General features: G+C 34.7%; 1 protein-coding gene across 1 annotated transcript in view; it reads right to left on the bottom strand.

Annotated features, from left to right (window-relative positions):
- The window catches only part of SPAG16 (sperm associated antigen 16), a 638,516-nt gene that overhangs the window by 572,127 nt on the left and 38,574 nt on the right, over nt 1-27,815 (bottom strand). Inside the window, exons 8-9 of the mRNA XM_005882297.2 lie at nt 27,499-27,568; nt 21,716-21,825 (exon numbers count right to left, since the gene is read on the bottom strand). Of these exons, the coding sequence (XP_005882359.1) occupies nt 21,716-21,825; nt 27,499-27,568 (180 nt within the window). The remainder of the gene's footprint in view (nt 1-21,715; nt 21,826-27,498; nt 27,569-27,815) is intronic.

The following is a 27,815-nucleotide window of genomic DNA, read 5'->3' as shown; positions in this document are numbered from 1 at the left end:
CATATAATATAGAGAATGCATGTACAGTATGTCATCTATATCTATATCTATATCTATCCATCTATATATCTATATGCAACCAGAAGAAAGTGTCAGAATACTAATAGTAACTCTGTATGCTTTTTATTTTATTTTGTATTCATTTCTGCATTTTCAAGCACAGCTGGGTTGCATAGCCTTCAATTTCCCTGGAAGTCATCCTCTAGTGGCTCCCATAATGCCCAGGAGCCTAAATGCTAATCAAAATCCAAGCAAGGTTCAAGGAGGTCATGGGGTCACTCATACAGTATCCAGTTATTGCTTATGCATAGCTATTAACAAATAGCTGCTTATTTTCCCAATGGTTTTAAAGCAGGTCAGTTCACTATTGGAAGAAAATGGTTATCTTTTTAAATTCTATTTGACACAAAAATGTAAGCAATTAATTGAAACATAACTAAAGTCAATGAATTGGACATTTGCCAGTAAAAAACAATCTAGGTTTATAAAGTAAGGCAATTCTCCACTAGCAGCTTATTTGAAAATGAATGCTTTCTAAGTCTTTATTAAGTATCCTCACTTAGCAGCATATAAACTAAAATTGATAGGTATAGAAATTTCAATGATATTTGGATTATATTTCTCTCACAATGATTTTTCACTTAAAATAAACAACAGTGTGAACTCTATGAAGTAGAGACCAAGAATAAGTCTTACAAAGGTTAAATTTGCCTGAAGATATATCTGACCAGCTAGAAATTGCTGAATTGATGACTTGTCTAGTTGCACTCCCTGCTTAATATATTCTCTAGTTGGCGGGCTTCCAAAATTAAGAATAAGCATGCATTTTTGTAATTGAAATCGCAACACTTAGCTCAGCTATCTTATCCTGAGTTTAATACTGTTAAATTAATCAGCATAATTTAATAAAAATTAAGTCATCCAATTTTAGTATAAAGTTGATTATGAAATAATGCAAATATCTAAAAAGTATCAATTACATATTATATCAATTACATCACTGCCTATGATGTAAAATAATGCTATACAATAAATCATAACTTTTGTTCACACTATTACAATCACATAAAAGTGTTGCAACCTCAAAAATATTCAGGGAGAGGGTGAACGAAATGAAGAGACAGGTAGCAGAAAGTATATGAAGGGTCAGAAAATTGTACCATAATGATGAAACCAGAGACCATTCCTGTCAGTGTCAGCTACTGAAGCAGCACCACACAATGCTTTATTCAAGAGTCAATAATGGAGCAGCTTTTGTAGCTAGGCGCCTTGTTTTCAACATATTTACTAAATCAGCAATTCCTACTTTTATCTATTTGAGTTATGGCATTACTCAGGAAATGTCAAGGATTTTCTGATTAGTTTTGTTGTTAGAAAGTACAAATAATTATTGGTGTTTTGTGGGGGGGGTTTTGGTTAATCCTCACCCAAGGATATTTTGCCCCTGACTTTTAGAGAGAGTGGAAGGGAGGGGAAGAGACAGAGAAAGAGAAACATTAATGTGAGAGACACATCAATTGGTTATGTCCTACACGGCCCCTGACAGAGAAACACTGATGTGAGAGAGACACATCAATTGGTTGCATCCTAAACGTGCCCCTGACAGAGGCCGGGGATTGAGCTCGCAACCAAGGTACATGCCCTTCACTGGGAATCAAACCCATGAGCCTTCAGTCTGTGGGCCAACACTCTAACCACTGAGCTAAGTGGGCTAGAGCCAAGCCGGGGATTGAGCCTGCAACCGAGGTACATGCCCTTCATTGGGAATCAAACCCATGAGCCTTCAGTCTGTGGGCCAACACTCTAACCACTGAGCTAAGTGGGCTAGAGCCAAAGTATGGATAATTATTGCTATCTCTCCTCACTGGTTTTATCTGCTTCCATTCCTCAATGACAATACAAAACTGTGTTGTAGCAAGGATAACATTTGCATCAGTGTCTAAGGCGATATACCTAATTCTTCTGCCCTGGCATCTGTTTGCTTTGCGTGTCCAAAGAGAAATGCAAGCCTATGCCTAAAGTGATGCCATCTTAGCTACCTGAAGTTTCACTGTCGATGGTCATTCATGAGCATGATCTGCTCGTGGCTTGGTGACTTAAAATGTCATGAGGCTCCACAGTAAAATAACCAACTTCTTCTGTGGGTTACTCAAGTTACATGCTATTAATATCATCTTCTGTAATATTTCTCTTCTTTTTGTTAATACATGCTTCAATGATCCTTCTTACCTTTGAGTTTTAAAGAAGGATGCAATTGTGACTATGTAGAGCAGGGTCAGACATTCAAAAGTGAGGTATCAGGAAGATAATTGGAATGAGTTAATTAGGTGGGCACTGACAGATATAAATTTTATATAGTTAATATATAGATAAAATGCATACTTCATAGATACATAGAAATAAGCTTATCTCCTTTTTTTAGTAAACATATAACTTTTGTGCTCCTTCTTGATCCCATAGTCTTCCTTTTGGTAAAGACATGAACATGATATATAATGAACTTTTCTATAAGAAAAATAAAAGCAGAAATATGAAGGTTAATTCCAATGCATGTGCCTAGTACTGTGAAGACAACTTGGGTGGTGATGACTGCAGAGGCTGAGGAATCCATCTGAATCTTGCTTAAATTGCAGTTGACACTAAATTCCAATCAATGGAAAGAATATAGGGTGAATGTAAAAGGTAGTTCTTTTTTATATTTTTTATTTATTTCAGAGAAGAAGGGAGAAAGACAGAAACAACAATGATGAGAGAGAATCATTGGCTGCCTCCTGTACACCCCACACTGCCCACAACCTGGGCATGTGCTCTGACCAGGAATCAAACCATGACTTCCTGGTTCACGGTGCTCAACCACTGAGCCACACTGGCCAGGCAAGATAGTACTTTTTTTTAAAGGAGCCAAATATTGGGACTTTTCATTGAGTCATTCAACAAATATCTATTGATAATATTAATTTACCATGTACTATACCAACTGCCTGATACACCAGCAAGCAAACAAAAACAGACATTCTGACCCACAAGTAGCTTATAGATCACAGATCCAGAGGAGGGAGTAAACATGGCATGCTCCAACAAAAAGGAGTTCAGTGTGGTTCAAAAAAAGAAAGGAGAAGAATGCATTTTAGGTGAATTATAATGGATTATAAATGTTGATAAACTTATAGAATAATTATTTAATCTTGAGAAATGTCAACAGTAGGAGGGTCAAACAAAATACAGTTCTAGATTATCAACTTTATATCCCTACCCCTGACTTATAACTTGCTAAATATTTTTAGTTGGGATTATTTAAAACTATTGGTTTAATTGAAGTTTCCTAAGAGAATTAAGAAAAATAAATGGATAGTAACAATTAATCTCAGCCTCCCCCCCATTTACAAAGTGGAAATAAATATAAATTTACAGAATAATCACATGGTTTATATTAATTCATTCAGAATAATGTAGTAATATGCAAGTGGTATGCTAGATGCCTGGGAATACGGGGATATGGAAGGTATTTCCTGTCTAACAGTGAATATTTTTCTTTCACCCAAATAAGTTTCACTTTTTGAAATAATGATCTTGATTAATAGCACTACTTTTTACTTGTAAGCCTGAAATTTGGCATCATAGTATTTGTTGAACCATTTTTTTTTAATTCATTGTTCCCTGTGTATATTCTTGTTCCTATCTTAGTATAGGTTTCTATCATTTCCCACAAAAGGTTGCTATAGACTCCAACATGTCTCCTTGCTTAAGGAATCTCCCACATTACTAAAAGACATATCTAATCATGTGTCATTCTTCTATGTAACACCATTAAATGACTCCCTACTGTCAACAGGGTAAAGTTTAAACTCCTATGATACAAGGCCAGCCATGGGAATGACCCCAGGCTCTCTCTCTAACTTCATCTCCCACTGCTTCCTAAATATAAAGCCATGTCACATTATATCTTTTGTTGAGCCACCATTATTAATGAAAACTGTATGTATTACAGAATATCAGAATTGTCAGTGCATAGTCCTCCCCTTCCACTATGATATAGTAGAAGACAAGTATAGCATATTATTCACTTGTGTCTCTCTAGCATAGCATCTTATACATAATAGACACTCTATAAATGCCTAGTTAGTAAACAAATGGGCTTCTCAAATGTCGCTGTGTTGTCCATATGTTATTCACGGAACAGTCAATATATTCATCTGAGGCAGAAATGGTATAAAAATAACTATAATTTATACTGTTGTGCATGGACTTACCTAGGAATTTCATTTCCCTAATTCAGTCATGAGGAGGTAAATCCTACATGCGACTGGCAGGAAGCACTACTCAATTTTGCACTATGGGATGATAATGAGTGTTAAAGATTTAGTGACTCTAAAAATGCATCTACTGATTTACAATGACTAATGGTAACATTATGCAAATATGTTTTCCTAAGCCATTATACATTTATATTTTAGTAAAGCCTTTCAGAGATTATGATTCAAATCTTATCTTTTAACTTCTAGTTATGTACATATATGCCAAATTTACTATGTGTTCATAACAAAACCAAAGATTATGCAACAATAATTTGAGATAACCTCTGTTTCAGTGATTTTAAACATTGGTCTTCTTGTCAAAATGAACGTAATCACTTGACAAAGTTTGCTTAATTCCAGTTTTAGTGACCCTGCAACATTAGTGGGCACATACAAGGGAGTAAAGCACATTTATCGACAGCCAGATAATTTTCAGCAGAGTGAGACAACTGGGAAAGAGCAGGGTTCCAGATATGGAACTATCATGACACAATAATTAGGCTTGTTCTAGCAATATAGATCAATTAATCTCAAGCTCTAGAGAATCACAGTCTTGTGGATAGAAAATGGCATTTGAAAAAAAAGAAGCAAATAACATGCATTAATCTAAAAAAAAGAATGTGAGCTTTGGGAAAATCAAAACTTGATAATGCAGGTATTTTTAGAGGCACACCGAGTATGTGAATGCAAGTGAAAACAAATAAACAGAGGGCATGAGAAGGTAAGGCTGGGAAGATGAGTGGCAGAAGACCACCAAGGAGCAGGAACACCAGAAAAAACAATTGGGCTTTTAAAACAACAGAGGCACTGAAGTTTCTGGGCAAACGTGTGATTTAAAATATACATTTCAACAAAAATATACTATCTTAAATTATTCAATGGTGGTACATCCTACACATACATAAGAATTTAAGCTTATAAATATTTCTCCTTAAAGCAGAAGAGATTTCAGTACTGATGAATGAGATTATATGAAACAACCCTCCAGCTAAAACCACCTGGAAAATATGGTCAAATATATCTTTTTAAAATGTGTTTGAAAGCATCAAAAAAATTAACACTATAGTGGAGAATAATGGAGCCAGGGCCCAAGAGCAGAGGGCCACACAGGGAGGTAAGCCTGACTTGGAGTTCATTTTCTCCTGAAGCTTTGGCAGCTGTCAGACGCAATTCTGAAACGGGTGGCTACAAAACTGAAACAAGGAGGAGTGGAATTAGAGCTCAGTGCCCAGCCAAAGGGTGAGTTCTGGTACATACGCCAGGCTTGGACTGAGAATCTGGGAAATATGAGTGAAACAGAAATAGACTTGACTTTCCAAAGCTAAAGTTAGAGTCATCTAAATCATGAATGGGATAAAGTGATATGCAGTAGATAGTTGATGGTACTTATAGTACAGCTGCCTCTAGAATGTCAGCATAAACCCCCTTTGAAAGAAGATATCATCACTCTTGGGCCTCAAGTTAGACTTCTAATTTTTAAAATAAACATTAGTACTCAAAATCAAAGATAAAACAAATAAACAAAAACAAGCATATGAAATTCAAGATGTCACCAAAACCCAAGCGAAATGATGAACATTAGAAACTTACCCACAGGGAATGGAGATAATGGAAAAAATCAGTCACAGATGTTAATTTCTGAACTGGAAGACTGATCCAAAATAAACAACCTGACTGACATAGGAAGAGTATATCTATATATATATGGTCCCTGAAATGGACTTATTATGAAACAATAATTAGGCTTGTTCTAGAATGCAGACCAATTAATCTCAAGTTCTAGGGAATGATAGTCCTGTGTGTGTGTGTGTGTGTGTGTGTGTGTGAATGACATAAGGTAATAAAAGATAATACATAAGGTAATAAAAGGGGAAAATACCTACAAAATCATAAATTGGAGTCCTAAGTAGGAATAGAGAAAAAGTGGTGAAGGAACAATATTTGAAGAGACATTAATCACAAGTGGTACTAATAAATGTAGAAATATAAACTAAGATAATGTTCTAAGGAGAAAAGAAACCAGGGTCTAGGTTCTCTAAGGTACAGAATCACAAAGAACCTGGAAAGTTTTTCCTGAGGAATAATGCTTGTGCTCATGTCCAAAGGAAACAGGAAGTAAATACAGCCATAAAACCAATGCCCCACTGAAGCAAGTCCTGCTCCATAGGGGTGTCTCCTGCATAGCTGCTCTGCCACTTTAGTTGCAACTGGTCCTCATAGCCAATTAGCCTGGTGGTCAATTCCTTCCAGTGACACCAACAGCAATCAAGTCTCAACTACCAGCTACCATCCCAGGTGACTAGGGAGTTTGAGCCACTGGGCGCTATAGGACACCCACTACACAAGGCCACTTTACCAACTCAAGGGGACATAGCAGCTCTTCCCAATACTTAGAAACAAACACAGCGAATCAGCCAAAATGCTGAGACAAAGAAACATATCACAAGTGAAAGAAATGCAAGAAAGCAAACTACTGGATATAGAGTTCAAAACCAGTTATAAGGTTACTCAAGAATCTCCTAGGAACCTCTGAAAAAAATGGATAAGGACCAGTCAGAATTTAAGCACACAGTTATTTAAATAAAGAATAATATACAGGGATTCAACAGTAGAGGATTCTGAGAATCAAATTAATGATTTGAAATATGAGGAAGCAAAAAACACCCAACCAGAAGAGCAAAAAGAATTAAAAAATCTGAAGATAGCATAAGGAGCCTCTGGGACAACTTCAAATGTACCAACATTTGCATTATGGGGGTGCCAGAAGAAGAGAGAGCACCAGATAATGAAAAACTATTTGAAGAAATGACAGAAAACTTCCACTACCTTGTAAAAGAAATAGACTTACAAGTCCAGGAAGCACAAAGAGTCCGAAACAAGAGGAACCCAAAGAGGAGCACACCAAGACACATCATAATTAATATTCCAAGGGATAAACACAAAGAGAGAATCTTAAAAGCAGCAAGAGAAAAGCAGTTGGTTTTCTACAAGGGAATGCCCACATGACTATCAGCTGATTTCTCAACAGAAACTATGCAGGCCAGAAGGGAGTGGGAAGAAATATTCAAAGTGATGAATAGCAAGTACCTACAACCAAGATTGTTCTACCCAGCAAAGCTATCATTTAGAATTGAAGGTCAGATAAAGAGCTTCACAGACAAGTAAAAGCTAAAAGAGTTCATCACCACCAAACCAGTATTATATGAAATGTTGAGGGTATACTTTAAGAAGAGGAAGAAGAAGAAGAAGAAGAAGAAGAAGAAGAAGAAGAAGAAGAAGAAGAAGAAGAAGAAGAAGAAGAAGAAGAAGAAGAAGAAGAAGAAGAAGAAGAAGAAGAAGAAGAAGAAGAAGAAGAAGAAGAAGAAGAAGAAGAAGAAGAAGAAGAAGAAGAAGAAGAAGAAGAAGAAGAAGAAGAAGAAGAAGAAGAAGAAGAAGAAGAAGAAGAAGAAGAAGAAGAAGAAGAAGAAGAAGAAGAAGAAGAAGAAGAAGAAGAAGAAGAAGAAGAAGAAGAAGAAGAAGAACAACAACAACAACAACAACAACAACAACAACAACAACAACAACAACAACAACAACAACAACAACAACAACAACAACAACAACAACAACAACAACAACAACAACAACAACAACAACAACAACAACAACAACAACAACAACAACAACAACAACAACAACAACAACAACAACAACAACAACAACAACAACAACAACAACAACAACAACAACAACAACAACAACAACAACAACAACAAGAAAATGGCAACAAATATATACCTAGCAACAATTGAATTTAAAAATCAAAATAAACAAATAATAAATCTAATGAACAGAATAAACTGGTGAATAAAATAGAATCAGAGGCATGGAAATGGAATAGACTGATGATTCTCAGAGAGAAGAGGGTGGGGTATTGGGAAGAGATTAAACAATGATCATATATGCATTACCCGTGGACACAGACAATAGGGTGGCAAAGGCCTAGGGTGAGGCAGGAACCGGATGGAGTGGGGTAATGGGGGTAAAAAAGAGGGATGTCTGTAATAATTTCAACAATAAAGATTAAAATATATATTTTAAGAATTAATTAAAAATATAGAAAGATTCTTATTAATAATAACACCTGACTAAATTATATGCAGACCTTTTATGTTTTTTCTCTAATAAAAGTTATTTAAAGGGGGTATTGTAATCTTGATTTTATAGGTGATAAAATTAAAAGTCAGAGAAATTAATTTGCGCAAGGTCCCAAAGTTAGTAAGAGACAAGGCATGGGCACTGTGACTCTAAACCATATACATCTTTCATCAAGATGTTTAAACTAAGAGTTTTCATTTTTGCATAGTATTAGGCTCTGTTTTAAGCATTAAAAGCCTGCAAACTAAGAAATGTAAAAGGTTTAGCCCAGGGCTGTCACTAATGATGGGTAATGCAAAGGTTCTCATAAAAGGAAAGGAACTGAATGGTATTTAAATTGGAATTAAATGGTATTAGGAAAGAAATCGCATTTCAGATAAAGATTTGCTAGTTGTGGGTAACATGAAAAAATACAATACACAATGCAATACAATCAGTATTTCTGAGCCTCAGATAACTTATAAGCCATTTGACTGGATAAGACATTAAGTTGAATGGCATTATAAAAGTAAAATTACTCAATAGTACAATTATATTAAAATGAATTTTATCTGTAAATATTATATATCTACACTAATAAAAGAGAAATGTGTAAATTGGTCATCACTCTGCTACGCCCACCAGCCAATCAGGATGAGTATGCAAATTAACCCAACAAAGATGGTGGGTTAATTTGCATATACAGGCATGGAGTGAAGACTGAAGGCTCCGGCCCCAGAAAAGGCTGAAGAGGCTTGGCTTCTCCGCTGCAGCCGGAGCAGAGAAGCCAAGCCTTGCTGTGGCCAGACCAAAGGCCTGGGTCCGGGTGCCGGAGGAAAACCAGTGCTGGCAGCCAGGGAAAGGAAGGCCTATTGTGCGAATCTTCATGCAATGGGCCTCTAGTATATATATATATATATAGGGTGTCCCAAAATTCATGCAAGATTTGCAATTCACTTTAATATATATATATATGTATATTACAGCATCAGAAATCTACAGCACTCCACATTTTTCTAAATGTCCAATATTTATATTGCTTGGCATATAGGTCAGAAATAAATGTGATTGCTTTTGGAAGAAAGTGATGATCTTAGTGTCATCTCCCTCCCTACCCACTGACTGCTTCCACCAGCCACAGACATTCCTCATGCTCTCAATTTTGAGAAACCAGAGTCTAGACTAAAACCCAGAACTTATGACTCTATGTACTTTCAGCTACATCTGACTGTAATTTTGAGAATGACTAAGTTAGTTCTCAGACATCTAAGTTCATCAGCACATAGGAATTATAAGATATAAAGGATATAGGGAATAAAAGGCATACCTGCCTTTGATGAAAACGGAGAGAGGGTAACTAAGTGAAAGGTGAGCTGGTTTAAAAAGACCAAGGTTAAATTACTTGTCCCAGATTACACAGCTAGTGAGAAGTACTAGGATTATAATGAGAGCCTAGATACACATCTCAAAGACTGCCAGCTATGGCCCTAAATACACCGGATGACCTTGTTGTTGGCAGAACACATTAAAATAGACAATTTGATGCAGTCAAGTGAGTTTAGATTTGTTTTCTGTCCTGAACAATTGGTGCAATGAGATGTAATTGAGCTCCATGTGAATGAAAAATGCCCAAATAACTAAATGAAATAATCGTTATTCTTCAATACATTTTATCCCATTGCTTTTCTATGTCAGCATTTGGTTATTTGTTTGATTTAACTACATAATAAGAGACAAGGCATTTTATTCTCCATTCAGTACTATTTCCCTCAAAATCACTATGTAGAAAATAAGATGCACTATTTCTTAGGCGAATTTTATATTCAGCAAAGGAAATTAAATTTTCACTGTATATTTTAATGATAACCATTTGCCAGAGCAATCTTTCCTAAACAATCATTATAAAGCAGATAGGATGTTCAGTTTTAACATCTAGAGTTGAGATGCCATGAAATATATTCATATAATTTAATACAGCAATTATCTCTGGAGAGTACCAACACTGTCCTTGCTTCCATTGCTTTGGAGACACAAATCAATCAAGAATCATTTGAAATTCAGTCTTTAACTCCATTTATATTAGAAAAAAATGGCTATTCATTCAAGAAACATGGTCTCAAAAGAAAGATCCCAATCAGTGTGGCCTTTTAAAGTAGGATGCATTCCTGACTGGTTTCGCTCAGTGGATAAAGCGTCAGCCTACAGACTAAAGGGTCCCAGGTTTGATTCCAGTCAAGGGCATGTACCTTAGCTGTGGGCACATCTCCAGTGGGGGTTGTGCAGGAGGCAGCTGATCGATGTTTCTCTCTCATCAATATTTCTGGCTCTCTATCCCTCTCCCTTCCTCTCTAAAAAATCAATAAAATATATTTTAAAAATAAATAAAGGAGGATGCATATATGCCAGTTCTAACTTAACTTTCTTTTTTTAGTTAATTTTCTTGGGGTGACATTGTTAATAAGATCATACAGGTTTCAAGTGTACATTTCTATGATATATGATCTGTATATTGCATTATGTGCTCACCACCCAAAGTCAAATCATCTTCCATCATACTTTTGTCTGCGTCTGTGAATTTTTGTTTGTTTTTCTTGTTTATTCATTTGTTCCTTTAGTTTTATATCCCACATATGAGTGAAATCATACGGTTAGAATTATAACTGGTATGTCTTTTCCTCAGGTAAAATTTGCAATGTACTGCTGCACATAAAAATTCCACTTAGACCCAGCCGGTGTGGCTCAGTGGTTGAGCATAGACCTATGAACTAGGCCACCATGGTTCCATTTCCCGTCAGTGTACATGCCCAGGTTGTGGGCTCCATCCCCAGTGTGGGGCATGCAGGAGGCAGCCATTTGATGATTCTCTCTTATCATTGATGTTTCTATCTCTCTCTTCTTCTTCCTTCCTCTCTGAAATCAATTAAAAATATATACATATATATTTTTAAAAATCCAGTTAGAGGAGGTTATGCTATGGTAATGAAGCAAAGGCCTTCATTTTTGCAATTCAAATCCATTTCCCTTATTCTGGTTTCAGTAGTCATATTGTGCTTGGAGGGATTATTTCTGTATTAGTGTGCAGTCTTGGTTGGACTCATCCATGGCACCTTGACTTCCAAAGGATAACCCAAGATAAGCTACCAACGATGTTAACATTGAGCCAATTGACCTAAAGACAGAAACAACACAACTTATTCATCCCAAGAGTAAAATACTGTGGTTTCTCTCCTTTCTAAGACCTAAAGCTTAAATTTTTCTTTATTTGTGTGAATTTTCTTATTGCCTCCCAATTAACTGTTATATGTTTACTAAGTTGCCAATGTTTCTGCTGCTACAACCACAAAACCCGTACTCAGAAATTGGTTACTGACTAAAGATACATATGCAAGGATTTAAGTGGCTAATAATTACTATAGTAAGGAGAGAAAAAAGAAAACATAAATATAAAAATGTATGTTCCAAATAAATTATGCTACACACAAATAATGGTGTACTAATTACTAAAAATGATATTGTGGAACAACATTGAATGACATGGAAAATGTTCTTATTTTGGAATCCTTCTATAATGAATATCTTTCCCTTCTCTTTTACTTAATCATTTGTTTATATTTATTTATATCAGTATTGACTCATGTCTATACAGTAAGATGTTAGTTTGTTCAAATTGTCACAGCTTTGGTCATTTGTAGGTTCTTCAGATTAACACCTATGATCTATGTCCTTTTGGTATGCCCACATGTTTTTGTCTTTTGCTTTCTGACATTATAACATATTCCAGGCTCATTACATATGTTCCCCGCTCCAGCTAAAGCATCAAATATTTCTCCAGGGAACCCTGTTTCCTTTAATTGGAGATTGAATAGCACCACATTTAAGACAGTAAAATTCTATATCAGCATGTAAAATAAGATTTTGGATTTTTAAAATTCACTAGTTAATTAATGTACCAAGAAATTATATAGACTACCTCTAGTGTTTGAATCAACATCATGGTGAAAGAAGAACTGGTTAGAAGACAGCCCCCCTCTAACAGATAAGAGCTGGGTCAGGGAAGGGGAAGTGCATAGAAAATTTGAGCTGACAACATAGACAGGCTGCTGCTGTAGAAGTTATATCGACCTCTGGAGGCTGAGGCTCTGAGATCATGGACCCCCCTCAGGCTTGTACCAGGTCGGTACAGATGGTACCCAGGCCCAGCTTTGATCTAGGAACCATTAACTCCATCTCAGCCAAAGAGCAAAATGCACAGCCTATAGAAATCTTGTATCTTGAGGACAGAAATTAAAAATTGCATAATTGGGAAGTGGCTCGGTGATATCTGGTACCATTTCTGATTTTCCTACCCATGTATGAAATAAACAGCCTGGTGGTTCTGAATATGTGTGTGTAAATATGCATGCTTACAGGTATTGTTTCATTTTTTTTTTTAATTACCAATGGAAAAGCATGATTCCTTTTGTTAAAAAAAAAAGTTAAGCTAACAAAAAGTTTTGAAAATTAACCTAGAAGTCATTCTATACCAAATATCTAATGTTTCTAGAAACTCTATAAGGGCACTAGGTTATTAAAAGAATGAGAACCTTATGTAACAAAGAATAATCCAATATATGATTGCACAGAATTACCCTGGGAAACATTTAATTTCTTCAAGAGTATTAAAGAAACTCACATGATTCCTATAGTCACATTTTCATTGCTGTGTAAATTGTAAAATCCCTTCTTGGCCTTTTTCTTTTAAAATAAAAATGTGTATATGTGCCTACCAGTTTACAATAACACATTTTGTGAGTGATAATGCACTTATTTTTGCTTCATATGGCAACCCATTTTCCTCTGCTCTCTTTTTGTCATCTCAAAAATGGGTAATATCCGTCTCTGAAGAAAAATAAGGCATAGAAAGCATGAGCACACACTCTAGGGATTATCTGACAGTGTCTTGTGATGGATTATTCCAAACAGTACATATCACTGCTCTTATCCTTCATCATCAGATCAAATGCATCATTTATCCAGGGTTTTTTCTAACCATGAACATTAAGTTCCAAAAGAAAGCAATAAACATCACTGCCACTTTGACATGCATTACAAATACCAGTGGGAAATATGTCACATGCTAGGCAACAAGGCAACTGAGATACAGTACGAAGGAAAATTGTAAACCAATGTATATTGCTTTAACTGTTGTTTAATGTTTGATAAGATGAATGTATAATTTATTTTAGCTTGTATTAACTGAGGAAGCAGTATTGTTCACAGGGATTACAATAAATGCAACTATCATTTGTTCATCAGCTTTAAGAGCAGGAAGAAAATCTCTGCCATGGCAACTCCCAATATTTTTTATTTCATACAGACGATGTGCTCTATGATTTATTTCAAAACAGAAATATATAACAACCAAAAAAGGTAACTCCAAACCCATGCACATATACAACTAAAAATTCTTTCTACATAGAGCATGGGTCAAAGAATAAATAATAATGGAAATCTTAAAATACTTAAAACTGAACAAAATTTAAAATATTATGTGTAAGTAAAGAAAAAATAGGCATATAACAGAGAATCATAAAGCTCATATCTTGTACCTTCAAAAATACCAATAAATTCATATATCTCCAGGAAGACAGATAAGTGATTGGAAGAGGTGGTGTGTGGGGTAACTCTAAAAAGGGAGGGAGAGAAATTGATATTATAAAAAATAAAAAAATATAACTATGCATCTATTAGAAATTTAAAAGATAAAAATATGGCAAATACCTTTATGATGAATTTGAAACTTAAGATACAATTGTCATATTCATGTAAATATTTTCATTAATAACAAAAATTGATTGAAGAAAAAATAACCTGTATAGTTCAATTATATTTAAAGATCCGCCTCAACAGAATAAAATCTTCCCATAAATGCATAATAGCTCCTATTAGTTTTAAGATTTCGACCACACATTTTGGAATAGGTCTTACACAATATAAAAACTCTTTCAAAGCAGAGACAAAGAGGGGAATATTCTCCAACACATTCAATGATACAAAAATTATAAAAAGACAGTTACTAAAAAAGGAAACTAAATGCCAAATTTCTTCATAAAATAGAAGTAACCATTATCAGAAAATAACATTGAATTAGAGCCAGTGATATATAAATCAGGTAATACATGAATAAGGTCATTTTAGCCCAATAATGGAAGAAAATTTTTACATTCAAAAATCTATTATGCCATTTACCACATTAAAATATTAATGGAGAAAACCATCTCAAAGCAAAGAATTCAATATTAATTCATGATAAAACAAAATCTTAACACTTAAATATAAAATGATCCATTCATTTATGATTTTAAAAATTAACACTAACTTGATAAAAGACAAACATAGGATGGAATCTCAAGCATCAATACATTTTACCATATAAGAAATTATTGACAAACTCAACTACATTACAATGAAAAAAATTTTTGAGTTACTTTTTAAAAAATAAAAATTATCTATATTTTAGTTGTAAAACGTGACAAAATGAAGAACTTCTATTCAATAAAAGACACTATAAAAATAGAAAATATAAGTCACCATCTGGGGCAAGATATCTACTATTCATTTAACTGATCAAAAATTAGTTTCTAAAATGCACTGCAGATAAAAGATCAATAACCTAATGGAAAAAAATGAGCAAAATTTATGACCTAACATATAAATTGTTTATAAACAAAAGAGAAGATGTTTAATTTAATTATTAATCAGAAACATGAAAATTAAGACCCAATAGCAACATTTTATTCATTAGATTGGCAAAAATCAAGAACCCTGAGAATACCAAGTTCTGGAAATGGTTTAAAGCTGTGGTCGGCAAACTGCGGTTCACGAGCCACATGCGGTTCTTTGGCCCCTTGAGTGTGGCTCTTCCACAAAATACCACGTGCGGGAGCACGTACAGTGCGATTGAAACTTCGTGGCCCATGCGCAGAAGTCAGTTTTCGGCCTGGGCGAGTCTATTTTGAAGAAGAACTGTTGATATTTGGCTCTGTTGACTAATGAGTTTGCCGACCACTGGTTTAAAGTAATAAAAACTGTGGATTTGTAAACATATTCATTCAACTAATTTGGAAAAGCATTTGACACTATCTAGTAAAATCCTCATCCCCAATGATCCAACAACTCCACTCCTAGATTAGTATACTTCAGAAAATCTTGCATATGTGCACCTAATGATGTACAAGAATATTCATGGCGGCACTGTTTATTAAATTAAGACTTTGGAAACAACCTTAGTGTGCATCATTAATAAAATATAAAAAGTAAATATTTTCAAATAAGCTATATAAGTAACATGGAACAATCTTAGAAACAAAACACCAAATGAAAAAAGCAAACTGCAGAAGACTACATATATATTATGTTCATTTGTTATCAATATATAATATATAATTAATGTAATTTATATATTATACTCAAATATGCACATAATACATTTAAATTAAATGTTACTAGAAAATATTTTCTTTTTAAATTATTGTACATTCAATGCACAAATCCATAATGTTCCATAAAGTGTTATTCTGAAATATAATGTAGATTTTGTACTGACTGAGGTTTTCAAAATCCTGAGCATTTTTATTGTAATCTCATTTTTGTATTTTCTAAATAATCCATGCTTAGGCATAATTAAAAATAAATAGTAGAGTAAAAAACCTGAGAATAATTAGCATTTCTTAATTGCTCTTATTCTGATTCATATTTGCTTGTTTTCATGTAAGCAGAATATATTTAGTGCAATAATATATTTCCATTTATTTGATTTTCTGCTCAGAACTGATTTATAAACAAGTTGGCTAATCCTTATGTATTTAACATGGCAGGATTTTATGAATAAATATTTTGATGAATATATCTCCTTAGGGATTTTTAATAAATTATTTCAACTGTTGAAGACATTCAACATTATTATAAAATTATATGCATTAAAATTCCCATTTGCACATGGTTATAGAGTTTTTAATACCTTCCATATTTCTAAACTTTAAAACATGCAAAACTAATTTCCATTTTAGCAACTTTATGTCTGATAAATAGAATGATTAAACATCCTAATGTAATATTCACAATTACTGGCAAACTGTCGACCAGATCTTGGGATGATGCCAAACTCACAGAGATACTTTAAGCAAGAAAATAATAATAACTACATAGCAATATTCAATAACACTATACAAAATGCTGCTAAATTCCATCTAATAAATGCAAAGCATCAGCATGTAAGAGCATTGAACTGCTCTTGAAATATGCCATTATCATAACCAGGGTGGCATAGCACATCAAGATGCTATATACACTGTCATATCAGAGCTGAAGAAACTGTTTTTTCCTTCATATTTTCATTATATTTAAACTGTAATCTATATAATCACTAGTAACTGTCATAATAAATATATTAAATAATATTTAAATTTTTCATTAAGTGAATCAAAATATAGAAAAGTCCCTAAAGAAGTTGAGAGGAGTTTACAATTTTTATGAACCTAATGACGTTCTAACATATAACAGGAAATGTGCAAACATTAGCATGGCAAATTAGCCACCATAATGCTCTAATTTCCATATCTCTGTTTGTATGTAATCTGAATTAGGAAAACCATACCTACAATCACAGAAAGCCATTACCTAATTATTCAAGTCATCTGATGTATAATAAAATAACCCAAAAATGGTTACAAGGAATGACTAGAAGTCTAATGAACTTCTATCCAGTGTTACCTATATCATATTTCACACAAAAGAATGAAATAGCATTAACAACTAAGTATTATTTATCTTCAGGTAAATAATCTCTTATATAGAAACACTATCATTTCATAAGTATCAATTATAAATAGGTAGTATGCTAGGCATATTACATATATCATTAAATCGTGACAAAAATCCTTTAACTCACATAATATTCTCCCCAGTTTATAGAGTTGGAAGCATAGAAGTTTAGGATTTTCTCAGTTTTGTAAAAGTAATAAAATAAGTGGTAGATGAGAGTTTCAAGTACAGATTAGGCTTCAAAGCAATTCATACTCTTAAACAACTCCTACCAAAGTTCATGCTACAGTATGTTAATAGATGCTATGCTGAAGGAAAAGGGTTATGATAGTTAACGTATGCAAGGATACTAGAAGTTATGACAGTTCTACATTAAGGCTAAAAAATAATATTCTTTTGCTCACTTAACAAAAGATACATGTATATTTTTAGATAACATATTATTGATTAATAAACATAAAACTAACTGATTAAAAATAATGTAACTTAAATTAGTAATTGAAGTTAAAATCTAAACACCTGAACTTTAGGTAATTTTTTTCTTAAAATAATTTCTGAATAACTATTACTAAACCCCTGTTGCCTGGGTAAGTAATTTAAAAATTTTAGTTGGTTTAAGCTTTTTAATTGTTCCTATAATAAGATGTTAATATTTAATTTAAGTATAAAATAATGTGAATATTTCCCAAAATATTTATTCCAAGGTATTTTAACAACATTTGAAAATTGGTTATAAAATATTTTGAAAACTTTATCGTATATATTGCAATGTTTATCCTTCCCAACATATCCTCTGTTAGTATCAATTTGGAGAAGAAATATCTATGTTTTCTTGATAATATCGCTACAATTCTTTAAAACATGTTTCTCAGCAGAAATATATAATAAGAATATAAATATGTTTACATGTGGGAGTATATTCATCTGGGTAGGATGTTTTCATTTAAAAAGACATGTTTGTACTCCAACCAAAAAAAATATTTTCTAACTTTATTTTTATTAATCCTCACCTGAGGATATTTTTCCATTGATTTTTTAGAGGGACTGGAAGGGAAGGAGAGAGACAGAGAGGAAGAAACATCGATGTGAGAGAGACACATCAATTGGTTGCCTCCCACATGCACGGTGACCAGGGCTGGGGATTGAGCCTGCAACCTAGGTACTAGTACATGCCTTGACTAGAATCAAACCCAGTACCCTTTACTCTTAAGGCCAATGCTCTATCCACTGAGTCAAATCAGCTACTGCCAACCAAAAATATATTTAAAATTAATTCAGGCCCTAGCTAGTTTGGCTCAGTGGATAGAGTGTCGGCGTGCGGACTGAAGGGTCCAGGGTTCCATTCCAGTCAAGGACACATACCCAGGTTGCAGGCTTGATCCCCAGTAGGGGGCATGCAGGAGGCAGCCAATCAATGATTTTCTCTCATCACTGATGTTTCTCTCTCTCCCTCTCTCTTCCTCTCTGAAATCAATAAATATATATTTTTTTAAAAAAGAACTAAATCAGGCAGTAAAAGGATGGAAGGAACAAGTTAGTAATCCCTTATCTTTCTTAATTTTCTTCCCAGTTTCTTGAAATACTTTCAATGGTGGTGCATTTTCTCTTTTCTTGCAAAATCACTGAGTATGTAGGTCTGGACACTAGGTGAATGGAAGATTTTTAACATAAAAACTTAAATGTATAAGAATTGTGATTGTAAGCTACACATTTAATGAGTCAGTAAACAACAGATTTGAATTACAGTGGATGCTGTATGATTCTTTTATCCCTTCACAATGAAAAATAAATTCTACACATAAATATTACTGTTTAAAACTATTCAAATCTATATGGAATTCTTCTATTCTGCTTCTCTTTAATACACTGGCACATTGAAAAGACTTACAAGCCACAGCACTTAGGAAATGAATCAAGAAATCATTTCTAAGTATGATTTACCACCTCAAAGAATGCAGATGCCATTAGGAGATGAAAGTGCTCCCGATGACAATCACTGTCATCACACCTAAATCCTCACCGCCATTATCTTTATTGTTCTGAGTGCACTATTTGCTACCTGAACTACGAACCTCTCTGGAGATAAACAAAAATTACCCAAACAAGAACAAGCACTACTTATTGACAGCAACCGTCATCCCAACAGCACTGCTTGCATTTGGCTGAGACTCAAATTAAAGGCAGGTTGGAGGAGGGGGAAAGGTTATGGAGGCAAAAAGGGAAGGTCTGCCCTGATGGGAAGTTGTTGGCATCGGGAAGCTGGAAGCTTCCAAAGATCTACCAAAGATACCATAAATCAGTAGCAACAATAAAGGATAATCCATAAGTTAATAGTAACAACAGTGATTAGTGATTTAGTATTTTAGTAAAATACTAAAATGAATATCACCAAAAAAGATTGTCAAAGCCTTAGCGTAACCCAAAAGCATTTAGTCTGCATTTAATTCAGATATTATATAGCCTTAGCCAGTTTGGCTTAGTGGATAGAGAATCGGCCTGCTGACCAAAGAGTCCTAGGTTTGATTCTGGTCAAGGGCACGTACCTTGGTTGCAGGCTCCTCCCTGGCCCTGGTCAGGGCTCATCCTGGAGGCAACCAGTCAATGTGTTTCTTTCACAAAAATGTTTCTCTGTCTTTCTCTCTCTCTTTCATTCTCTCTAAAAATCAATGGAAAAAATATCCTCAGGTGAGGATTAACAACAACAACAACAAAACAAAAAAACAACAACAGATATTACATACAATACTGAATTCCAATGCATACCATTGAGGGGGGAAATGTTATTGATATTAGCTAAGTAAATGATTTATTAAAGTATTTGAATTCATAACAATTTGTTGTTTTTATAGAAATATTGCTAAAATATATTATAATGTAAATGTATTCATTTTTTAATGAATGCCAGATATTTTAGAACTCAAAGAAAACAACAACTTTATGAAAAAAATTCATTACCTCAGTTAGATTTTTATGCAATTTTCATAAGAAGAAACTAAAACCCCTCATAGGGTTTTCTTTCTTCCTCATTTTTTATCTCTTTGACCAGACATTTTTAATATCAATTTTTCTGTAATCATTACAGAAGATTTTAACTATCAGCCTGATTACAAGACAAAGGTACTCATTATAAGGAGATTCTTTTTAATATGGATGTGTTGTTTCATTATTGATTTCAGAGAGAGGAAGGGAGAGGAAAATAGAGAATCATTGATTGGCTGTCTCCCGCATGCTCCCTACCTGGGACTGAGCCCACAACCTGGGCATGCGCCCTGAGCCTGAATCGAACTGTGACCTCCTGGTTCATAGGTCGACACTTAACCATGAGCTACACTGGCTGGACTATAAGAATATTCTTAAATGGGATATAATTATTTCCATTCTACTTTTAAAGAAGACTAAGAAAATTTGAAGACATAATATCCTATATAATAAAAGCCTAATATGCTAAGTGTCTGGTTGTCCAGTCAGCCGTCCAACCAATCAAAGGGTAATATGCTGATGATATGCTAAGGCCACTCAACCGCTCACTATGACATGCACTGATCACCAGGGGGAAGACAGTCAACTGGTCAACCAGTCGCTATAACATGCACTGACCACCAGGGGGCAGATGCTCTGACCAGTAGGTGAGCTTGCTGCTGGGGTCCGGCTGATCGGGACTAAGTGAGACTGGCCAGACATGCCCTGGAGCCCTCCCAAGGTCCCTTCCCAGCTGGCCAACCTCCTGTATTTCTCTCTGGCCCCAATCATGCACTGGTGGGGTCCCTTGGCCTGGCCTGTGCCCTCTCACAATCCGGGACCCCTCGGGGGATGTAGAGAGCCAGTTTCGGCCTGACGGCAGAATGACCAGTTGCTGCAACGCACACTGACCCCCAGGGGGCAGACATTCAGTGCAGGAGCTGCCTCCTGGTGGTCCCCACAGGGGAAGCGCCACTCAGCCAGAAGCCGGGCTCAGGGATGGCGAGTGCAGTGGCATTGGCAGGAGCCTCCCCGCCTCCATGGCAGCACTAAGGATGTCCAACTGCTGGCTTAGGTCACTCCCCCCGGGGAGTGGGCCTAAGCCATCAGTTGGACATTCCCCAAGGGCTCCTGGACAGCAACAGGGCACAGGCTGGGCTGAGGGACCACCACCAAGTGCACAAATTTCATGCACTGGGCCTCTAGTGAAAAAATAAATAAGGAATGATCTAGGATTTATTTCTTTTGGAGAGAGGTAATTTTAAGCAGAAAAAATGAGCAGATGAGTAGACATGGTTGTGCGTAAGTTGGAATATATGGCAGAGTGGTTTACTGAGCCGTCCTCGCCACTAAGCAGTGTGTGTCCCTCAATTAACTAGTTGCATAATGTTAGAGGACATTCATTTTCTATCCCTACACCAAGGGGCTCAGAGTACATAAGCTCTAAACTCCTTTTCCAGTAAAATAATGATACCCTATGAGTTGGTGGACCTGAAGATCTGAGGGTCAAGTGTAAATTAATGAGACAAAAATAAATATCATACCTTTCTATTATCTTTCATCCTGATTTTACTTTTGTATTGTTCCCTAGCTTCACGAAGACCTCTCTGAGTAGGACCTTCTGGTACAAATTCCTTTTCATGGCCAGGAATAGCTACAAGATAACACATTTGTCATTAATATGCATGCTGTTTTTCTGTAAGAAATATAACAAAAAATATGAAAGCCAAAGTCATGATACATTTTTTTAAACTAATAATATTGAAACCATACCAAAATGTCATAAGTGAAGTCTCAAATTCATTTACCAAAAATGCAGGATGGCATTCCTGCAAGGCTAATAAAATGGCATTGTAAGCCAGCTAGAGAGCATAGGAGCCAATCTCCAATTACATTATATCCAAATTCCTGTTATCATGAGGTTTCATGTGCTTATAAACAAAGTTGAAGAGGGTCAAAGGAGAGTATGGTAAGCAACAACAAAATTTCACAAATGGAACTAAATAATAAATAAGCGATTTAAAAAAGAATAATGTATTAATAAAATACTACTCTCTACTAGTATGCTTCTAGATGTTGAGAAAACTGGAAATAAACAAAAAATAAAATAAAACAGGACAATATTCCAATATAGTTGTAAAATTGGTCTCCACACTCTTGGACATAAAGAATATTCCTAATGGAATCATCTGAGGGAAAAACAAAAGTGGTAGGAAAAATCTCTTTGCTTTTCATATCTTTCCATATATACCATGTCTAAATAGATCTAGTTTCCCCCTGTATTTCTAAACAACAAGCTGATTTCAAATAAATAATAAGATTAGCATCCTTCTTTGATTAATCCAATATCATGGCATGTTTAAAATTCTTTGATAATTTTACTCCAAATGAGTCTAATATTTGTCTTATTCCCTAAATTTGAATTAAATAAAAATTCATTTGTCTTTTCCCCAAAGTTCAGCATAAATGACAATTAATTGTTCCCTAACTATAGAGTGAATTCAGTTTTAATCTGAAGAACTTATACTGCCCAAAGTAAATGGATAGATGACAGAAAGAAAACAAATTGATAAAATATTTTAAAAATTAAACTAAGCACTGGATGTTGTGGCACTGAAAGGTATCAGGTTCCATTACCCATCAGAATCAGGGCACATGCCCAGACTTCAGGTCTCAGTCTCTCTCTCTCTCTCTCTCTCTCTCTCTCTCTCTCTCTCTCCCCCCTTTCCTCTCTGTCTAAAATCAATAAAAACATTCCCTCTGGTGAGGATTACAAAAAAAAAAAGTAAGCTAAAATGAGTGAAACAAGAGGGGGGGTGTTAAATATATGAAAATTATTGTGAAGGCCAGCAGGCTTTAAATGAGGAACCACCACTTAACCAATAAATCCAACATCTTTTCCAATTATAATCCCTAGCTAAGCAAGGTTCCAAGTGGATCAGGCAATCAGAGTAATGATAGATGCTGATATCACACAGTCAAATGCTGACACCAGAAGCTGAGGAAAAGTTATTGCAAAGGTATTGCTAGTCCCATGTCTAAAACCAGAGTGCATGTTTGCAAGGACCAAAAAAATTATTCAGTACAGGATTTAAGAAGTTAATTTTATTCAGGTAATTAGAAATATTCAACTAAAAGAATGTATTTCTTCATGTTGGATAGGAACTTATTCCCTTTGATCAAAAGCCACTTCAAAATATCACAGATCAAAATATAATTACAAACTTGATCTTCCAAATAACTTATAAATGTCAGCTTAGTAAAACATGAAATGTGTTCCATTTTTTAATTAAATTAAATATCAGGAGATAATTTCTTAAAGGAGTTATCTGTAAACCATTAGTTTATTTTAATAGAGATGTCAAGATTAAACACATAAAATCCTAAACTATTAGAGCAGAATATAGCCTTAGAGATTAGCACCAATCAAGTGCACAAAGTGTCTCAACCTTTAAGCCATTTTTATTATTCTTTTTTCAGAATTTTTGAGAGTTAAAGTTCCTAAGATTATAATAGTTTCATACTAATCTTTCATATTTATATCTAATTATATACTTAAAAGTGATCTACAGAAAAAACAAAAAATTGATTTAAATATGCATACATATTCAAATGCAGTAAGCAAAAAATGTAGAAAATAATTACACAAAGAAAATTATGTAAACATTTTTGTGCACCATCCAACCATTTTTCTATACATATATTGAAGACATGCCCTCATACTATATCAATGTTTTTTATTTCTTAACATTATATTAAGTTAACATAATACATGAGCATTTTCTTATGCATGATTTTTAAAGACTTTCTAGTATTGTATGACCAACTATATTTAAACATTCACTTGTGGTTAAAGGTTAAGATAGCTGGTATTGTTTTGTTACTATAGATATGACTGCAATAAACATCCGTGTGTATAGTAGTCTCTTTAGGCATCACTGACCATAACTGATATTGCTTTAACATAAAATCTTAGGAAAGGAACTACTGAACCAAGGATAAGTAAAACATTTCAAATATAATAATGCTACATATTTCTTTTAAGCTTTAATAAATTAGAGAATATAATGAATAGTCATCTGGAAATAACAGGAAGTTATGTTTATTAAGAAAATTCACCATTTCAACGTCTTTGTCTTTCATTATTGAGAGTTTCCCATCATTCTTTTTTAAATCAACTTCATTGAAGTATAGTTTACATACAATGAAATGCATATTTTTAAAGTATAGAGTTGGAAAAGTTTTATCAAAGAGAAGTAGGCATATAACCACAACCCAACTCAAGATATAGAACTTTTGCACCACCCCAAAAGTTATTTTATCTTTTACAAGCCTAATAAATATTACCTAATTTTATCAGTCATTTTCTTTTATGAAAATTAAGAAGAGAAAAACTTAATATTTATGTTAACCATAATTTAGCATTTCTAAATCTCAATATTCAATTCTGTAGATCTGACTTTCCTTCTGGCATTTTTTTCTTTCAGCCCAAAGAAAATCCTTTAGTATTTACTGTATTTCAAAATGGCTTGCAACAAAATCTCTCAGCTTTCATTTATATTAAAATGTCTACTCTTCACCCTAATATTAGAAGAATATTTTTTTGTTGTTGTTGTATAGAAAATTCTGAATTAAAATCTTGTCACATTTTATTTTATTTATTTATTTTTAATCCTCACCCAAGGATATTTTCCCATTGATTTTTAGAGAATGGAAGAGAAAGGGAAAGACAGAGAGAAACATATCAATTGGTTGTCTCATGCAGGGCGATGGGAAGGCTGCAACCAAGGTACATGCCTTTGATGGAACTGGGACCCTTAGGTCCACAGCCCAATGCTCTATCCACTTAGCCAAACCGACTAGGACAAAATTTTGCCACATCTTAAAGATGTCATTTCATTGTTCCTAGCTATCACTGTTTCTCAAGTGAAATCAGCCTTTATTTGTATTATTGTTGTCCTTTATGTAATACTAGAGGTCCGGTGAATGAAATTCGTGCACTGGGACAGGGGGTGTCCCTCAGCCCAGCCTGCACCCTCTCCAATCTGGGACCCCTCGGGGGATGTGTGACTGCCGGACATCCCTCTCACAATCCGGGACTGCTGGATCCCAATTGTTCACCTGCCTGCCTGCCTGATTGCCCCCTAACCACTCCCCTGCCAGCATGATCGATGCCTAACTGCTCCCCTGCTGGCCTGATCACCCACAACTACCCTCCCCTGCCAGCCATCTTGTGGCAGCCATCTTTGACCACATGGGGGTGGCCATCTTGTGTGAGGGCATGAGGGTCAATTTGCATATTACCTCTTTATTATATAGGACGAGAGGCCTGATGCACAAAATTTGTGCAAGGGGCTCGGCCCTCACAGCCACATGGCGGTTTGCCTCAGCCCTCACAGCCCCAGCTTCATCCAGAAGGAAATCCAGTCTAATTAGCATATTATGCTTTTATTATTATACATGTCTTTTCTCTCTTGTTTAAATCTTTTGTTTAAATATTCTGATGCCCCATTCTCATTCTTTTCTCCTTTGGGAATCTAATTACATATATGTTAAATAGATAAATTTTATTTATTTTTTTCCTATTTCTTTAGAACAGATTATTTTTATTGATCTCTTAAAATTCACTGGCATTTCAGTAATCTGCAATCTGTTGATTTGATAAGTATAAAATTTTCTTTGTAGTTAACTGTCTTTTTCAGTACTAGAATTTCTATTTCCTTTTTTTTTGTTTCCATTTGTCTGCCAAGATTCACTATCTCTTCACTTATTAATGTCATCTTTTCCTGTAAATCCTTGACCATGTTCTAAATAGCCTCTTTAGCCCTAAACAATTTGGCTCAGTGGATAGAGCTTTGGCCTGCAGACTGAAAGGTCTCAGGTTTAATTCCGGTTATCGATGTTTCTAACTCTCTATTCTTCTCCCTTCCTCTCTGTAAAAAATCAATAAAATATATTTTTTTAAAAATAAATAAATAGCCCTGGCCGGTTTGGCTCAGTGGATAGAGCATCGGCCTGCGGACTCAGGGGTCCCAGGTTCGATTCTGGTCAAGGGCATGTACCTTGGTTGCGGGCACATCCCCAGTTGGGAGTGTGCGGGAGGCAGCTGATCGATGTTTCTCTCTCATCGATGTTTCTAACTCTCTATCCCTCTCCCTTCCTCTCTGTAAAAAAATCAATAAAATATATTTTTAAAATAAATAAATAAATAAATAGCCTCTTTAATATTTGTATTTGCTAAATCTAACACCTGAGCTGTATCAGTGTAGGTTTCCATTTATTGCTCTTTTTCTTGATTGTTCCTCACATTTTCATGTTTCTACAATGTGACTAGAACATTTTAATTAAATAGGGAGAAATATATGTGAGAGGTCATAAATAATCTGAACAACTGACTTCCTCTGAAGGGTATTGATTTTCTTTTCTGGCACACAGTTTAATTTTTTGGTCCCCTTGAATTTCGAGGCTCGATTTTACACTTTGGTAGATCCATGGAAAGCGCCAAATATTGCCCAAGGTTCTCTAACATGGCAAGATTCAAACTCTAGTCTATTTCTTCTAAGAACTTGGTGTATGCTTTGTTTTTTTTATTTTAGAGGGTGGCTACAGGATGCTGAATGTTAATCCCAGGTTACAGGGTGTTAAAGAAGTCTTTCCATCCAGGCGCGGCTAGAACTCAAAGTCTACCATTACTGCTTGACCTCTAGATTCTCTGGTCTCCTCTTTGAATAAATCTCAGTTAGTCTTGCATGTGTAGTTCAGCCGTCAACTAAGGATTTGTAGTAAACTCCTTCACAAACGGGGCCACTGCTCATTGCAGCACTCTCTTATCTGGTGCCCTTTTCGATGTGTTTTAGTTACTATCACAACTCGCCTTTTCAGTTCCTGAAGACCTGCTGGACCTTTCTTGACCTCCATCTCCATGGAGCTTATTTGAAAAATTCTCCAGGCACAAAGTCATGTTGATGATGGAGCTTGACTTATACGTTTTCCTTCTATCATTTGCCTTCTGTGACTTGTGCTATTTTCCAATGGTTAAACATAGTTACCTCATATATATATAGTCTAGTTTTAGAGTTATTTTGGGGAGAAGACTAGTCTGGTACCAGATACTCTGTCATACCCAGAAATCCTCCCATTTGGTTTACTCATATTTTTCTCTAAAATTAACTTATATGGATTCACATCAATACTTCCTCTTGGTCTTTTCATTAACATTTTAATTTGTAAAATAGTTACCATATGATTGATTCACTTTTAAGGATCTCTAGGATTGTGAAATCACCAACCAATATTAAAATATAGTTTTATCACATTATAATTTTACCTCTAGTTTTAGTAGCTTGGAAACTATGCACTGGTTCCACAGGCTTTGATGATAGTTGATAATCAGAGAGCTAAAAAAAAAAATAATCCAAAAATATGGGGTTATAAACTGACGCAAAAAAAGTTTAAAAGTGCAATGTTTAAGTATTGATTGTAAAATATAAAAAAATTATTAATCTCTCTTGAATTAAGTCTTATATATTTAAAATTTTTAAAAATAAATGGAAACAAAAGAAAAATATAATATTGAGTTTAAATTAAATTCCACAGGCAAATATTAAGTACCTATTATAGTTAAGCATTTGAAACACTTTTTTT

This window comes from Myotis brandtii, unplaced genomic scaffold, assembly GCF_000412655.1.
Source record: "Myotis brandtii unplaced genomic scaffold, ASM41265v1 scaffold702, whole genome shotgun sequence".
Lineage (NCBI taxonomy): Eukaryota > Metazoa > Chordata > Mammalia > Chiroptera > Vespertilionidae > Myotis > Myotis brandtii.
This window is presented reverse-complemented; position numbering and strand designations above follow the sequence as displayed.